Raw genomic sequence first — 17,566 nt, 5'->3', positions numbered from 1 at the left:
CACTATACTAGGCACTGTGTAACTAAAAGAAAAGTAAGACTTTATTTCCTACTGAAGTTTAAGCACAAGAAGTACTTATAATCAATAAGGGGAGGCAAACATATACTCCAAATAACACAATAAGTTATAAAAGGGAGAGGAAAAATACTATGACATCATAGGATGATGTAATGATTGAGATAGATCTTAAAAGAGAATTCCAACAAGTAAAATCAGTAATAGGGACTACTGGTGGGTTAAGGCTGTGGTAAAGGAGAGTCACATGGGGGCTTCAAAGATATATAACATTCATAAGCTAGGTGGTGGCTAGATAGGTGTTTGTATGATTATTATTATTAGACGTGTACGTAAATATAATGTATACTATTTTACCTATTTGGTATACTGCATATAAAATGCATTGTGCTTTAACAAAAGCTAATAGGCTGGCATGCTGATTTAGAGAGTTTTTGGGAAATCACTGTGGGAAATAAGGCAGGAATATAAACTTGGAATAGAAGACTAAGGAATTAAAATAGTCTTAGGAGTACAGACAAGCAGTACTAGTGAAAGTGGCAAACATAGCCCGGCCGGGCGTGGCTCAGCGATTGAGCATCAACCGAGGATCCAGGTCAGGACACATGCCCGGTTGCAGGCTTGGTCAATGACTCTCTCATCATTGATGTTTCTCTCTCTCTCTCTCCCTCTTCTTTCCTCTCTCTGAAATCAATAAAGATATATTTAAAAAAAAAAAAAAGAAAGTGGCAAACATAGATTATTATTGGAAGGTATTTTTGGAGATGGATTGATAGGGTTTTAATAGAGGAGGTTACAAGATCGAGTCAGGGTTTCTTTTATTCTTTCTTCTTTATTTAAAAAAAAATTGATTGATTTTAAGGGGGAGAGAGAGACAGAGAGGTGAGAGAGGCATGGATTTTGTTGTTCCGCTTATTGATAACATTCATTGCTCGATTCTGGTATGTGGCCTGACCTGGCAATGAACCCTCAACCTTGGCATATGTGGATGATGCTCTAACCAACTGAGCTACCTGGCTAGAGTCTATGTCTTTATTTTTAATTTTAAGTATTAACAAGTGCTAACCATGTTGGAAGCTACTCACAGAGCAAGCAGAAGAGATATGAAATAACAAAGTTAATATAATAAGATTCTTGAAGAACCAGGTAATTTTGGGACAGTGGAAACTCTTGAGATATATTGGGGGGAAAAACAGAAAATTCATCTTGCATTTGTAGAACATTTCTGAGCAGGTGAAGAGAATTAATTGTAGGAGTTTGTGGTGGAGAGCCTCATATTTTTTAATGAAGTTGGTCGTGAGGTCAGCTGCTTAAAATAGAAATGAGATTAAGGGCTTGAAGAGTAAACACTTAAACTTTGTCCCAGCTACTGTAAAGAATAGAGTAAGATTCAGTTAAGGAGGAACTGAAGTCTTTCCAAAGCACATTCTGTGCTCAGGTGACCTTGAGCAATGTGCACTTATGCTAAAGTGTGTTCACTCAGGAAAGGCCCCTGTAGTAGCCACAGAATCACACCTTGGCATTGGAGTTAGAGGGGACCGATATTCTCAACCGAGTTAAGGAAACGAAGTAAAGGCTGAGAACTTTCCCTTCCAAGCAAATATTCTCTAGCTTGCCACTGGGGCCAGACCAGAGGTTAGCATTTTTGCTAAGGCACTTAAGGGAAACACTCCATCTCTCAGTCTTCTCTGTGTGTCTCTTGGGTCACAGTTGCTCATGAATTAAGAGACAACCAAAAAATACCTAATACCGAGACTCTTGAAATCAAATCAAGTATGATCTGAGCTTAAGGTATTCCAAAAATAATTTAGGCTTGAAAATATATATTGACATGGCATCCACTTACAATGAAAAATGGGGTGACTTCTCGATCAACTATGGATGTTATATTAATTTCACCAGTTTTTTGATTAATAACGAAGATTCCGAAAGGTGGTTGATCAATTCCTACTCCAGAGATGCGGTACGTAACTTGCTGGGTTTTAGCACAATCTGAATGAATCTGCAGAAAGAGCACAATTGAAAATATTAAAGGATGCAAAAGAAAGTCTGTGTTTGATATATAATGGCTGTCTTTTTGGAGAGCTGTTGAATGTCCTGTCCCTGTTATTTTGGGGGAAATTCTGGAAGTAGAGAATTATTTTCCTAGCTAAATGGAATAGTTAAAACTCTAGTATTTTAAGTGGTAACTGATAACATAATAGAAGAAATTCAATCTGTATTTCTATCAAATAATAAAAAAGTAAAATATTACCCTAATACATCTAAGTCTATGCAATTGTCATTCATTCATTCATTTATTCATTCATTCATTCAACATTTACACTTTGATTGTATTATTTTCAGACTCTGTGCTAGCACTAGGTCTAGAATAGGGAACTTCTTGATCTCGTAAGGAGTTGACCAATGTTGTCATTATATAACTTTGATCTTTCTATTTAAATTAGAAGATTGAGTGGATTTATGTAGGTAACAAAAGATATCTGACTCTATGTAAAAGCTCTTAATTCTAAAAATGGGGAGGCTGTATTAGCAGAAAAGTAAAGAGACCACCCCAAACAAATGGTTGTAGAAACCAGGACTCTTTTTTGAAGTAAAGTACTATATGGAGAGTAGCTCTATGTGTATCTATGTGAAATTGTTATGTTTATATGTGTGTCTGTGTAGGTATATATATTTGTATATGAGTGAATCTGCGTGTGGGGATGTGTTTCTGAGTGTGCCTCTTTGTGTGTGCGTGTGCGTGTGCGTGTGCTTACAAAGGCATATAAGGGGAAGTGAAAGGGAAAAGATTATTAAAAAAGGGTACATTGTGAATGTTCATAAACAAGCCAAAAGTAGGAAAATTTAATTTTAATAGACTATGAGGCAGAAAGAGCAAACATTAAAATAGCTCCTGTAAATGTGCTGAGTGATTAAACACATTACTTAAATCACTATATTTTTAAAATCTAAAGTTTGAGATAACACGTGAGCCTTTGTATTAATTTCACCAGTAAGATGAGTCAATGTTTAACTGTTTACCTGAGTGTCTCAATGTCTGAATTTATCTTTTTAATGGCTTCAGTTTTCATAATCTGAATGACTATCGTTCTGTTTTATATCATAACTCCTCAGCGAGATATGTTCATAAAATATTTAAAAGACAGGTTCTTTTGAAACTTTAACTTCACCATTTTTTATTTTTTATTTCATGTTTTGGGGTGACACTCACTTTGGCTATTGGGTTCCTCTTTGAGTTGTCTTCACCTTCCCGACAGGCTGCAGCAAACTTGATCCACTCACGCTTATGCCTTCGGATTGAGTGCCACTTGATGGTGCCATTTTTAGCGCTATAATCTCTTACCTGGAATAGGCAGGTATAGTAATTGTATCTATTAACGGTTATCCATAATTCACATCCCACTAAAGAATTTGTAGGAGGGGTAACTGTAATGTCAAAAAAGATGCTTATTTGGGAAGATTGGCAATTTTGATACTCTATTAATTTTAGTACAACATTAACTTTACTTATAAGGATGAATGCTTTTTGGGGGGGAGGTGGTACAGGGATAAGTTCTTACTCCCAAACCATTTTCTTTGTTTTTAATTCAAAAAAATTAATTTGCTATATGTTACCTGAATTCGAAATTCACTGTAAACTTCCACCACCACCTATAAAAAAGTAAGACAAACACAATAGTTAATTTTTAACTAAATGCTTTACAATTTATGTTATCAAATCATTAAAAAATAAAACAAATCCGAGTTATTAAAATTATTTTCTCAGTCTGGAAATCAGGTGGACCTGGTTTATCTCTCAGTTCTGATAATGATGCTAAGGATTCATTTCCTTTTAGTTTTTACTTTTCATTTTTGCTCTTCTTTTAAAATTATTTTTATTTTCTAACCTCTTTTTTATTCTTAGCCTATGCAGATACTTGTAATCATACGAGCTAGGACATTTGAAGTGAGAAACCAGTGGGAACGAGGGTTGGAAACTTGGTTCTATTACTAAATTTTGTGCCTGAAGAGCTGGAGGTATTTTGTGATGTTCAACAATAAATTATGATACTAAAACTTTTGACTATAGTTTTAACATCTGAGTAGTCAGAGATGGAAATAGGAAAAAAGTATCCTGGGGTGAAGGAAGAATATAGAGCAGAAAGTGTCCAGAGAGCTTCCAAAATATTTACTCCTTCACATTCCAGTTCTAAATGGATGATTTTCTATTATTCTTGAAAATCTTAAGATAATAAATTTTTACTTGCTTTGAAACATGAGAATATGAAGTTCTAATATAAAAGCAAATAATTTTCTCTGTGGAAGAATGAGCTCATGTTTGATGTTTCACTGTTTGCACTGAACAAAATAGATGAGATAAATGCATCTCTCCACAGCAGGGAGAAGAAATTTCAGGAGTGTAGAGACAAGCTGCTGGGTAAGCAGTTTCAATTAGTCTTTTCTTCTGCATTAATTAAGTGAGCTAGTCAAGGAGAGCTCTGCCTAGTTTCGGCTCAACTCTGGCTCTGATTGTTACATATGATTGGCAGTATTAAATCAGGGTAACTTAACCTATTCTTCTCTTAAAACCAAAGGCATTTCTAAAAACACAAACACTTATGTATTAAGTTTAATATATCAGCATACTTAAGACATTGTAAAATATCTAAAAAATTAGGTGTGGATTTGCAGGCGAGTTTGTATTTGTTAAGTTTTAAATTGCACTTAGAATTAATAAATACAGTGTGACTCTTTGGTCCTTATTTCTCCCTAAATAAGACATTTTAAACTTCTACATGAATTTTTTTTAGAACTGTAAAGTATGAAAACTGTTATTGCAAACAGGCTTTATCTGTATTACTAATAAAATAAAAGTATGGCTTGCATTTTAAAAAATACTAATAATAGTAATTTCAGAATACAGTAAATAGTGGGTTTTCATTTTACCATTAAATTAAAAATAAAATTTTAGTGTCTAAGTACATATATTTTTAAAATCACCATAACTGATAATTCAAGAAATTTATATTTATGGTTAATATGAGTAGTTTTAAAAGATAATGTTTTTATTATAGGAGTTATATACTCATGGTATATATTTAATGTTAATCATATCGATGTCACCATTACAATTCACTAAATGGTAACTAAGTACTAGACAAGATGTTTAGAGAAATACAGGCACTTAGTCTTCTCAAGTACATGTGGTCAATACTATAATTGTTTTCATTTTACAGATGAGGAAATTGAGATTTTGGTATTAATTTATGACTAAATACAATCCAACACAATTCAGGCTAAATTTGTGCTGGAGTTGTGAGTTTCACTAGTAAGTACATGATAGCCTGTTTTACATAAATTACTAAATGAAATATACTACAGAGAACTGTAGTATATTACAATTTTGAGAATTGAAAAAAAAAATCCTGATTTTAATCTAATCTCATATTATCCTGTGATTAGGAATGCTTATATACAATAACAACAACAACAATAATAGTAATACTAGGAAGGGGGGTAAGAAAAGGAAAGGTCCCAAATGGTTTGGACAAGTAACTGAAATGTTATTGTAGAGTCCCTCTTGGGTGCAGAAATGAAATGATATTAATGCAGCTGTGTGCTTCTTGCTACCTTGAACTCATGAGCACTTACTCCTCTCGTTTGTGGGCGTTGGATGGGCATGTGGGGATACTTAATTTGTCTGTTTGGAAGCCATTTCTTCACAGCTACAGACTGTGTGTTCATCTGTTATCTGTCTTGCACTTCCCTTACCACACTGAAGGGTCAGTCCCCGATTGTTTTGGAGAACTATGCCAGATGACTAACCTGGCTTTACGAAGCTGGGTCATTATTTTTCCCTTGAGAGGCAAGTTAGGCAGAAGACCAAGGAGGTTTCACCATACTGTCCAGCACTCAATTAGATAAGCAATTAAAAAACTGCCAGGTCTGCTTAAAAATATGTTGTGTTGACATAACCAAGTTGTCTTTTGCTCAGTCTAAAAGAATCTCCGAAACAAAGCAACTCTTTGACCTTCAAAGGCAAAATAACACGATAAAAAGAGCATTTGGTACAGGCAGAAAACTTTTAATGTACTTCCTAAGTTCTCTGAGCTTTAGTTTTCTCATTTGTAAAGTGACAGGAGTTCACTAGATTATACTCAGTTACCTTCCAAATTCTAACACCGAATCCCTGTGTGCAGTAGGAAAGTATTGAAGTTTCTTGGTCATGGGAAAGAGATGTCAAAATTGTGGGTTTAAAAGATGACTGACGACCACTGATGGAAGTGGTGGGAAGGGGCAGCGGAGTTTCTGCGTCGTCAGCCCAGGGATGAAGGGGAGCAGTGGCAGTGGGAACAGACTGGGGAAGATCAAAGGGGAGAAACTGCCTGATTGAAATTGACAGGGTTTGAGAACAAGCGGGACATGGGTGGGAAGAATCTCAGGCGGTGGCAGTTTTAAACTAGGAGATCAGGAGCAAGGCAGAAGCAGAATTTAGCAGGTTACAACAAATCCAGGGTGAGATGCCAGAGAAAAGCCCTGTGAAGATGTTCAGCGATTAAAATATGTGTCAGCACCATGAATAATAGTTCAGGCCTGACACAGATTTGAGGGACGCCTGCTGAGGTGGGATGGTCGAAATCATGGGAGAATTTGAAATCCCGAAAGCAGATAATACCGCAAAGAAACAGCCTGTGGCAGAGGGTGAAACCAGGGGAATTCCTACACTTATACAACTTGGAACAATGACAATAAACAAGAAACAACAAAAGAGAAAGAAAAGAAGTGGCCAAAGAAATAGGAGGAAAATATAATGCAATGTCACGGATGTCAAAGGAATGGGAGAACTGAGAGAGAGATGTAGTGTGAACATGTGTCAGATGATGTAAAAAAAGGTGAGCAGAGTGGATCCTGAGAAAATCCTGAGGTTTTCTGTGACCTTCAGGAGAATGCTTTCAGCTGGATGGAACAAGGCCTCCCTAACTGTTGAGGAGTGGGCAATAAGATGGGGGAGAGAACATAAAGGTGCCACTTTTTTTAAGAAATTTGGTGATATAGGAAGCAGAAGTGATAGTAGAATTAGACAAAGTGTCCAAGGAGATATTTGGAGAGAGGGAGACATGGATTTTTGAAAGTAGAGAAAGAGGAGAGGAGGAGATTTTGGTTTGAAACAGGAGAGGTTGAGAAAATATTTCCTGGAGGTATTGTGACGAGCAGGGGGGATAGGTAGAAAGAGAAGCTTTGCAATCATAGGGTAAGGAAGAGTAGAAAGATGGAGATTAAAATCAATTGATTAAGAGAGGGAAATTGAAGGACATACTGGATGACCCAGACCTTGTCCCTAGAGTAAGGGTAAGGTTATTTTTCTCTTAATCAGGGAAGTCGTTTGGATTCCGAAAAAAGTTGAGAATACAGAGGTTGTCAAGTTCATTGAGTACATCTCAGCTCTCGTGCCCACTGGATATGGGCATTGGGGTTAAGTCACTTAGCCATTCTGTGCCTCAGTTTCCTCATCTGTATATGAGACTGAAGCCCTTTTTAATCCAAAAATTCTGAGAGCAGTGAAAAATTCACTTGAAGTGAATCCTCAGTGAGGCTTCTCTACATCTCTATTTTAGAAGCCAATCCACACATAAAAAAAATCCCCCCAAAACAAAAACCGACAACCACAGGATAAAAATTGCATGCTCATTTCAATGATTCTCTAATTATAGTCATTTTTAGTTCTTTTATTTTAATATTGAATTTTACATTTCTTTGCATGTAACAAAAATGGTCTTGAAAGTAGTAATTTAAAATTTTTGTAAGGAAAACCTCTTACATTTAATAATTGTGAGGCCAAGTTCCAGTTATTTGACAGTTTTTTAAAGCATCAAATTCTAATGTAGTTAACTGTTATAGATATCACAAGAATGAACTTGAGACAAAGCTAAAATATAATAATTTGCTTCTTTAAAAAAAAAAAAAACCTCCTCTTTTATCTTTCCTGTGTATAACTTGCACAAAAGCTATCAGTCTGGAGTTGACTTCTTGATAGGGCAATTTCTCTTATTTGTTCATTGGTTTATTTACTAATTTGACAAATATATATTGAATGTGTATTATGTGCATCCAATTCTGGATTAAGACCTTTAAATGACTTAAGCCCTAAAAATATTATGATAAGCCTTAGATGAAATGTAAAGAAAATGTAATACTACATCATAAAAATAAGTGTTAGGGAAACTCAACATGATTATTTCCATGTCTAATACCTTGACAATTTTTTGAAGTGTGTGTGGAAAGGGAAATATAAATTATCCAAAAATTCCCTTCTGATGCCTCTATGTTGTTTGACTAGACATCTATTGATCAATCTTGTATTGGTGCAAAGCACTATGAAAGATACAAAGTGAATCAGACAGAACCTGCCCTCAACTAACTTACAGTCAAGTAGTTTTATGAGCAACAGGCAGCCATTAATTAGTGGGGATGTGGTTTTACATTAGACAGATGTAAAAGACTGCACTCTATTCTCATAGGCCAGTTGAGGGGCAGGATCAGTAGCCAATGGCATTTAAACTACTTTGACCTGTCTAAGTCCATTAAAGGAACTTGCATGCCGAGCGTAATCGGCAGGGGTGGCATGACCCAGCACTCTGTAAGGGTGTTCCCTCGCTGAGGGGAGCGTGGTAAGTCTAACTGCAGTGCAGACTGAGTGTGCCTCCCACTTCTACGTTAGGCAATACCTATTAGGACATGGGGTTATTCAGCAATGATGCCCTTGGAGAATATATAGTGAAGAAAGAGTTACCAGAAATTAAGTGCTTTGGTATAGACAATAGTGTTATTTTTCTAGATTCACGAGCCTTGTTAAATAGGTATATCCTGTCCCTTGGGGGCCAAATCTTCAGATTTATCAAGGCAGCATTTTCCAGTGCTTTAGGTTTTTCTGTTGCCTAAATCAGGCAAAGCAAAATGTTTTTACTGTGTGGCAACAAAAACCAATTAAATGATGATAAATGTGTACACTCCATTTTCATAAAGGTGAAAGAAGATGCTGGTCCTAAGTCTGTCATGGAATCTGCAGTTTAGAGCACCATGTACATGGAAATGATTTTGCTTAAATACAATTTATAAATTGTACTAAACAGGTGGGCAGAAATGCTGCTTCCATTTTATATAAAATGTTTTACTGAAATACTAATATCTATAATGTATATCATTATAATATGTGCTTAATAAAGCATAAAGAATCCCCTTTTTGGCTGTTCTTCTGTTTAGTCTGTAGTAGTTTATTAGTCCTTCCCTTGTGTTACCCATCAGTAAACACAATTATGGGAATTTAAGATGTCCTGTTCAAATAAGTTGATGAAGTATGTAATAAAGTATATACAGGGCTGGGCAAAAGTAGATTTACAGTTGTAATACAAATAAAGAATACAATAATTAATAAATAATAATACAAGAATAAACTGTGTTTCATGTACTTACAACTGTAAACCTATTTTTGCCCACTCCTGTATTATTTTTTGCGTATTTTTGCATGAGTGTTGGGATATATACTCAGATAAACTCCTGATTAAATATTAAATAATTTCAGCTAAGTTCAAAGTGTGGAGTTAGTTTATCAGGTGATACAGGTTTGTTTGTATTTTTAAAGGAAATATTAACCATGGAAAGAGAAGAAGCTAGGCTAGTATGATGTACTGAAGAAAGTAGATCATTCTTGGTACTAAAGATAGATTTATTTGAGTTCTTTGCTGCAGAAGTTGGACTTTATAGAAAAAGACATTCTGAAAGTATATTGATTTGACTCATAGGACCTGACAAAGTTATAAGTAAGGTTTAGAAATCATTAGAACTATCAAAGTTCTACTGGTACTATTTTGCTTTCCCATGGTGACCATGCTATACCTCATACCATTGTCACAACCATTCTCAGAGACTTCTTATATTTGGTGCATAGGTAACATTGTTCTCTGGCCTAGAATACCCCCTCCCATGCACGAATTTCATGGAAACAAAAAAGAAAGAAAAATAAATGCAAAATCAATAACATTTGGCTTGCTATATTATAGCAGGTGTAAGCTATTGTCTGTCCAAGAGCCTTGTCTAAATAATGGAATAATCACGTGGCAATATTGGTCACTGTAAGAGCAGGTTCTTCATTTTTGTTCTTCTAGGTCTAACCCACTAATTTGAACATGGTCTATGCCCTTAGGTATATTGAGCAGACTACGCAACATACTTGCAAATAGATGGCTGCCTAGTTCTCAGATGGATTTGCATTAAAGATGCCAGCTTAAATGTCTTAAAGGTATTCAAAATTGTCCAACTATGCTCCCTAATGCAGTTATCCACTCATCAGCTTTGAGCAGAGAAGAATATAAAGGCTTTACATAAATTTTTTTCTTTTCTTTTTTTTTCTGTAAAAGCAAATATTTACAGTGAGGCTAGCTGAAAGGTGAGTGGGAGAGTTTGCTATAGTGATAGTTAATTTTCAGGAAAAAAAGTATTTTAAAGCAAAAATGGACTGCATAACTCCAAAGGACATTTACCCAAATCATCTGGTAAGATATGTAGTAAAAATAAATTGTGATTTTTTTCCAAACCTTAGAAAGTGAAATGTTTTATAAAAATATTATAATAATGTAAAAGTGAAACATTTTAATTCATCATAGAATAAGATCTTTGAGAAATCATTTTCTTAAGACATATGAGAAACTTATGATTGATTCCAAAGTAAAATATGGCAACAAACAAACAAACGAAAAACCAAACAATCCACAGAAAAGAAACCTATCCAGGCTCAGAAAATAAAATGCATATGCCTGGAAACCTCTACAGAGACAGAAAGTTCAATAAGGATACATGATTTTGATAAAATGATACATTATACTGAAGAATGACTAATTGGAAAGTGACTACTTAAAGAAATTTTATAGGACGTAATTAATTTTAAAAAATGATAAAAATAATGAAATAAGGTGTCCTATAGATTCAATTAATGTACATAAGCATCTTAATAAACTTTAATCAACTCTAACTATAATAAGACTTAATAGATCAAAAATAAAAGTATTTTATTATTTCACAATGATATACTGCATAACTCTCATTAATGCCTGACACATCCCGAGTTATTATATCAAGTAATCTTCAAGATCCATTAAAAAGTCCATGGAATAAGCTCATGTTTAAAGGGCAACTTGGAACTAAAGCTACCAGATTATTGATGCTCATTTACAACTAAATCCACTGGTTGTGACATATCTTAATTAATAAACTGAATTAAAACTAACCAGCATACCTTGAGTCAAAGATCTAACTTGTTATTAAGAAACCCAACAATCCAGTTTAAAAATTAAGCAAGTAGAAGCAAATACAAACCACAGCGCTCTACATCCTGCCAAATTGGATCGCGATTTAACTGGCACTTGACTCTTTGGGCTACATTAACCTTACTGTTAGAGAGACTGCGATACTTAAGTGAAATTGATGTAATGCATTGGTGCTGTACTTAGTATTACCTTTAAAAAGAGAAAACTAATAATGTCTAAAGGACAATGAAAAAACATTTCATTACATTTGTCTGATCACCAATGTACAACTTATATATCCTAGTCATTAGGGATTTTCCATTAGCAAGAACTAGTAATGTAATAATTATACTTATTTTTTAATTATAGCCCTTCTTCACCTACTATGTCATTTACAAATCTCCCATACTGCCATTTTTTTGAAATAAAAATATTGTTTTAAATAAAATCACAGTTTAGCGGTGTAGGGCTCTCCATATTAGTGATATGCATCCCAGAGACATAGGGAGCTGATGAGGTTATTTCTATAGTGAGGCCAGTCACAGGCTGCTTTGATTTTAATTTATATGGGTCCTACTTTTATGTTTTAAAAATTGTAGAAAATCTACCAAGAAAGATACCAAAAGAATGAAAAAATGTTTACATTAAAAATCAGGATACACCTGTGATATTACTTTAAAAGCCCAACTGCAAAAGAGAATTTGAACAACAAAGTGCTATTAAGTAGTGAGATGACTTCCCTAAACTCAGTATTTTCCCAGAATGACTTAGCGATGACTTCGATGTCAGAGATGTCATATGATGAGTTGACACTGATGCATTCATATGATCTTGAGTCTTCAATTAAAGAGAGAAACACTATTTAAAAACCTAGTTCGTAAAATCACCTTGTCATTAACATAAACTTTTGATGGGTTTAGGTTAGAAATAACACAAAGTGATATTTTCTAAAAAATTCTCACTTGTTTACAACGAGAATGATCTTGAAGGGTTTTTAACAGAATCCACTTACCAGAAAAATGAATAGCACTGCAGCTGCTCTGAAGCGCCAGTCCATCGCTGCTGAGCTCTCTTACATCCAGGACCAAGGGAATGTTGTTTGTCCTTCTGTTCTTTTTCTTTCCCCCACACAGCTGGTGTCTGATTAAAATAATTTCCCAGTAGATGTTCGTACAGGCAGGCTTTGAGGTGTTTCTGCCTTTGCTGGGAGAAGGACTGAAGGTACGTATAACCAGTCTAGATCCCCACCCTAAAAACTTGGGCTGGCCTCACTAAAATGCTTGACAAGATCATCATTGCTCCCAGGTAAAAGCTAAGGGACACACCCTTCTCCCAGCTGAAATGCAGCTCCCTGTAGGACAGGGAAGATTCACTCCTTCACTGAAGGTTTTTAGTGAAAAACCTTCATTTAACACAATGGGAAGTGTGGAGAATTATACCATTGATAGGAGCTTTTCACCCTATGTTCTCTTCATAGGTTGTTTAGCTTCTTCCCATATTAAAAAGGCAAGTGTGGTCTGGATGTAAGCTTATGTTATTCAAAGAGGACTGTCTGGCTCATGCTCATAGCCAGACACACAGATCACAGTAGAAAATTATAAGCTTTCCATTTCAGTGGATGTTAGAAAATATTCAATCATTTTCAAAGTTGTTCTTTATGAGGCAAAACACTTGCTAATGTTAAGAGTGAGGATTTTTTAAAGCATTAATTCATATAAGCAAAACTATTATACTTACAATTATAGGGTCCTCTGCCTTTAAGTGACCAGCCTAAGTCCAAGGAAGTCTCTGCTTTTCTCTGTAAGTGATTCTCTTCTCTCCCCAACAATCTTTTTGACGTTTTGCCTTTTTTAAAGTGGGGTAAAAAAAAATAAATTAAAATATCACCGTCAGATTAAAAGAAAACAATAAAGACCTCCAATTAAAATCCAGTTGATAATTTTTTGAATGAGGATCAGTGCCTGACATACTAATGGAAACCCAGAAAGTTGCTTTTCAGGTGAGGTGGGTTAAGTCAGTGATGATTCCCAAGCATAGAGCCAAGAATCTGTAGAGTGAGCCAATTAGAACATGGGGAATACACTGAAGAAACAGCTGCCCACACATGCAAATGGGAAACTGAACAGCCCTGAGGTTTGTGAAAATAAATAGTGACTCTCACAAGGCAGCATTGGGACAGTGCTCTTGGGATATGTTCTCTTCACCTTGCAATGTCTAGTATAACTATTGTGAGTGGCGAGACGTCTATGAAATTTGAAATGCCAGTCTGGAACAAAAGACCTGTTGGATTGGATAAGAAGTTGATTATGACCAGAAGGATGCTCAACAAGCCCTAGAAAGGAAGGACAGCTCTGAGGGTGAGAGCTTCTACAGAATGCTGTCGTTACGCTACAGATGTGTGACAAAGAAGGGTAGCCAACGGAGGTTTGAATTTTCATGCTGTTTATCATGGAGCTTAGAGGGAAGGAGGCAGGCTGCCTATGCCTACTTGCAGTGAATAGGAATGCTTCTAATAAGAATTGGTTCATAAGAATAAATAAAATAAAATAAAAAATAATAAAATAAAATAAAATAAAATAAAATAAAATAAAATGAGATAATCAAGCCAAATTCCTTATTAGTCAAGTAAGATAGAAAGTGAGTGTCAGCCTACAACTTAGTCTGAGCAGTATATTAGCAGTAGGATTGTACGACCATGAATGACTGAAGACTCACTGGACACCAGAGAGGAAAGAACCTACTTTTCCAGTGGCAAGTGAATGCTTTTTGGACCTTGAATTCTAGGCATGACACTAGAGCGTACACAGGCCTTCTTCACCCAAGACCGACCGACCTTGGCTCTACCCCTAACTCAATGCCCTGCTCCAATAATCACAAACAAACTAGAGCATTTGTAAAGCAGCAATGGCCCCAGCACCTCCCTGAGAGGAGGTGTGGCAGAAACCCAATGTTGCAGAGCAGTGGCTTCCTTGACCCTCACATGGGAGAAAAATAGGGATAACGAGCACAAATGGGAAAGGGAGATTGGGAATCACCAGCCCTCCTCCGTCAGCTCTTCCTCTGCTGTTTTCTCTTTCCGAGCCATATTAATGTCCTTAGTATAGCACTATTCAACAGAACTGTCTGAAATGTGGAAATGTTCTCTATCTGTGCCCAGCATGGTAGCCACTAACCTTATACAGCTACTGAGCGTCTGAAATGTGCCTGCTATGACTGAGGAACTGAATTTTTAACTTTATTTAATTTTAGTTAACTTAAATTTAGATAATCACATGTGGCCAGTGGTTACTATATTGCATAATTATTTTGTCTTCTTATTCTTTGCCTCAACTTGTTCCGTTCTTTATAAATTCAACTCCTTTCCTCAACTGAGGGCAGTTTCCAACGAGCACCTGTTGGTCCCTTTTCTCTGAGTACCCCTATTATCTCAGTTGGTCTAGTCTTTTTACCTGACTCTTTAATGACCCTATTCTCTAATGCTAAAGAGTTAAGATACTTTAAAACATAATGGACAAAATAAAATGATGAACAAAATAGATCCAGAGACACAGAAGCATGGAACAGACTGAGGGATCTCAGAGGGAAGGTGACGAGGGGGGAGTGGGTGGAGAGAGATTAATCAAAGAACTTAAATACTTATATGCATAACCCATGGACACAGACATTGCTATGGGGAAGGCCTGAGGATGGGGTGGATGTGGGGTGGAGGGGATCAATGGGGGGAAATGGGGGACATCTGTAATACTTTCAACAATAAAGATAAATTAAAAAACAAACAAACAAAACCCCCAAAACCACACAGGCAACACAAAGCCTTCTCATTTCCATGTTCACATTTTCCAGCTACCTTATCTGTAGGCTCACACGACACTGTCACATAACTGTGCTTCTCAAGTTTGCTTCTTCCATCTGGTCTCATTGCTCCCCATTTCTACTCTGAACATTGTTTCTCAAGTGTGCCTCCACATACATACCAACAGTTCTCATTTCATGGAAATTTTATAAAATTTGGAGTTATTTTTCTGTGTGGAATTTCCCTGGTAAACTAGCAGATTTTCTCACAGGCATCATGATTTTCCTGGGAAGGGACTTTTTTTTCTCTCTCGTAAGGCACTGCAAACTCTAGAATGTTATCTCAAGTGTCTACATTTCTATGTTTGCTCACAGCTTGGAATACTGTCATGTCTTCCTGAAAGACAAAATAATCAGCGTCTTTCATTAAAGGTGATGGATTCTAATAATCTGGAATTTGTTAAGCCTAACTGACTGTTCTATCCCCCTTCATTTACACAGTGCCCATAGCATGGACTGATATATTTCCATGGAATATGCTTTTATGTTATATGCAAACTTCTGATTTTATATATGTGTCTAATCTACCCATGTCAGCTCTACAAATTGTTTAAAAATAAGTGAAAAAAATAAATCCTAAAAATAGAGAAGACTTTGACATAAATATGTTAAGGATAATATAAACAGAGATTTTGTTATTTGACTCTATATCAGTGTCCTTAAGGCATGTATTGATTCCAGATCTTTTTCACATTGTTTAAAATTAGACTGTTGTTCAATGAATCACAAAAATGTCTGGGGGATGGAGGCTGCTGTTTTAAATCACAAGAGGCTTTTCTTTTAATATATAATAAATGCAATGTCTGTTCCTCAATTGGATTTCTGATCTGAACAAATCAGCTATAGAAATAATTTTGGGGATGTTTGAAAAAATTTAAATATGGGTTGATATGGAGTTACTGTCAACTTTATTAGGTTATGTAGTAATATGTCTTTATTTTTAAAGATAGATGTTTAATTAGATAAAGGCAAAACTTTCTCTATGGTAATTCAGCAGTAATATAGCAAAATATTAACAACTGTTAAATCTAAGTGAAAGTATATGCTTTTCTCTTTGTTTTTCTATTTGAAAATTTTATAATAAAAGTAAGTACTGGTTGGCAAATTATAGCCATGGGCTAAATCTGACCCACAACATAACTACATAGCTATGACAGAGAACATGTGGTCTGCAGAGCCTAAAATAATTACTTATCTGACCCTGTACTGAAAAAGTTTGCTGGCCCCTCGACTAGGTGAATAGATTATAACTTTTCATATAAAATATGACTTGTTAGTAAATTAGTCTGTGTTAAGACGATCTACAAGATTGATCTAAGGAGTATGAATAGAAATCATGATGGCTGAAAGTAACCACTAAAATTAAAGCAATTAATCACTGAGGACTCTTCTTCCTTTTACACCAGACTTAAGCAAAACCTTAATTTTATTTTTCTCTAGTCATTTCTAGAATAAAAGTTCAAACACATCATATCTTGAAGTAGTTTCTCTATATAGAAAGAATATTCACAAGTGGGGAAAGTCTCAAATGAGTTTGAGAACATCGGAGTCTATCTTAATACTTAAATATTGTAGGATAATATAAGAGTAATGAAAGAGACTTACTGTCTGTTCTTTTAAAAAACATTTTTAAATTCTAATTGAGCACCCCCTGAATGTTCATTACTGTGGCCGATGCTGTGAAACATTCCAAATAATGTTGAACTCTGCCCTTAAAGAGATTACACTGTAGCTGCTGAGAAAGAAGTATTACTACTCCCTCGGGAAGACTTCCCTACTCACACATCTATGTGTACTTGCTACCCCACCAGTGTATACTCTTTAGATTGCAAGTGCAAGTTAAGTTCCTCCTGTTACTTATAATAAATTATCATCAGTTCAGTTCTACAGTATGTTTTTCTTTGACCTACTCTATGTCTCGCACTACGCTAGGCACTAGAGTTATAAAGATGGATACATCGTGGTCCTTGACCTCAAGTGGCTCCAGGTTAGCTGAATGAGAAAAGCAGATTTTTACTAACTTGCTAAATGGAAGCATGTGTAAAATGCTTTGGGAACCCTCGGCCCAGTTTTGTTGGAGGTGACATCAGGTAAATTTTATATAGCAGGCCCTCGAATAAGGTCATTTTGGTCAATGTCATTTCCTTAATATTGATGAGATGCTGTAGGAACATAGCTTTTGTTAATATGAACTAGCCTATGGTAAAATTGATTTCCTTGTACGTCAACTCACTTAAAGTTGCAGTGCCTATCAATGATGTTAAGTGAGGACTTACTGTACTGTTAAAGGTTACACCTTTAGGACATGATAGAATTGATTCACAAAGTGCTTTATTTCTTCTTTTCTTTGTTGCTTACTTAAATCAACTCATGTTGTACTTTCAAATTTATGTCTCCTTTTGTCTCAACGTGGCCTT

The 17,566-nt window shown here is 35.6% G+C and overlaps 1 protein-coding gene across 1 annotated transcript in view; it reads right to left on the bottom strand.

The window, feature by feature from the left end:
- DSG1 (desmoglein 1) overlaps positions 1 to 12,476 on the bottom strand; it is a 35,619-nt gene extending 23,143 nt beyond the window's left edge. The window contains exons 1-4 of the mRNA XM_087819030.1: positions 12,310 to 12,476; positions 3,634 to 3,669; positions 3,230 to 3,361; positions 1,862 to 2,017 (exon numbers count right to left, since the gene is read on the bottom strand). Of these exons, the coding sequence (XP_087675156.1) occupies positions 1,862 to 2,017; positions 3,230 to 3,361; positions 3,634 to 3,669; positions 12,310 to 12,354 (369 nt within the window). The 5' untranslated portion in view covers positions 12,355 to 12,476. The remainder of the gene's footprint in view (positions 1 to 1,861; positions 2,018 to 3,229; positions 3,362 to 3,633; positions 3,670 to 12,309) is intronic.
- Between the last annotated feature and the right edge of the window lie 5,090 nt (positions 12,477 to 17,566).

This window comes from Miniopterus natalensis, chromosome 7 (genome assembly GCF_054644295.1).
Source record: "Miniopterus natalensis isolate mMinNat1 chromosome 7, mMinNat1.hap1, whole genome shotgun sequence".
Classification (NCBI taxonomy): Eukaryota; Metazoa; Chordata; class Mammalia; order Chiroptera; family Miniopteridae; genus Miniopterus; species Miniopterus natalensis.
This window is presented reverse-complemented; position numbering and strand designations above follow the sequence as displayed.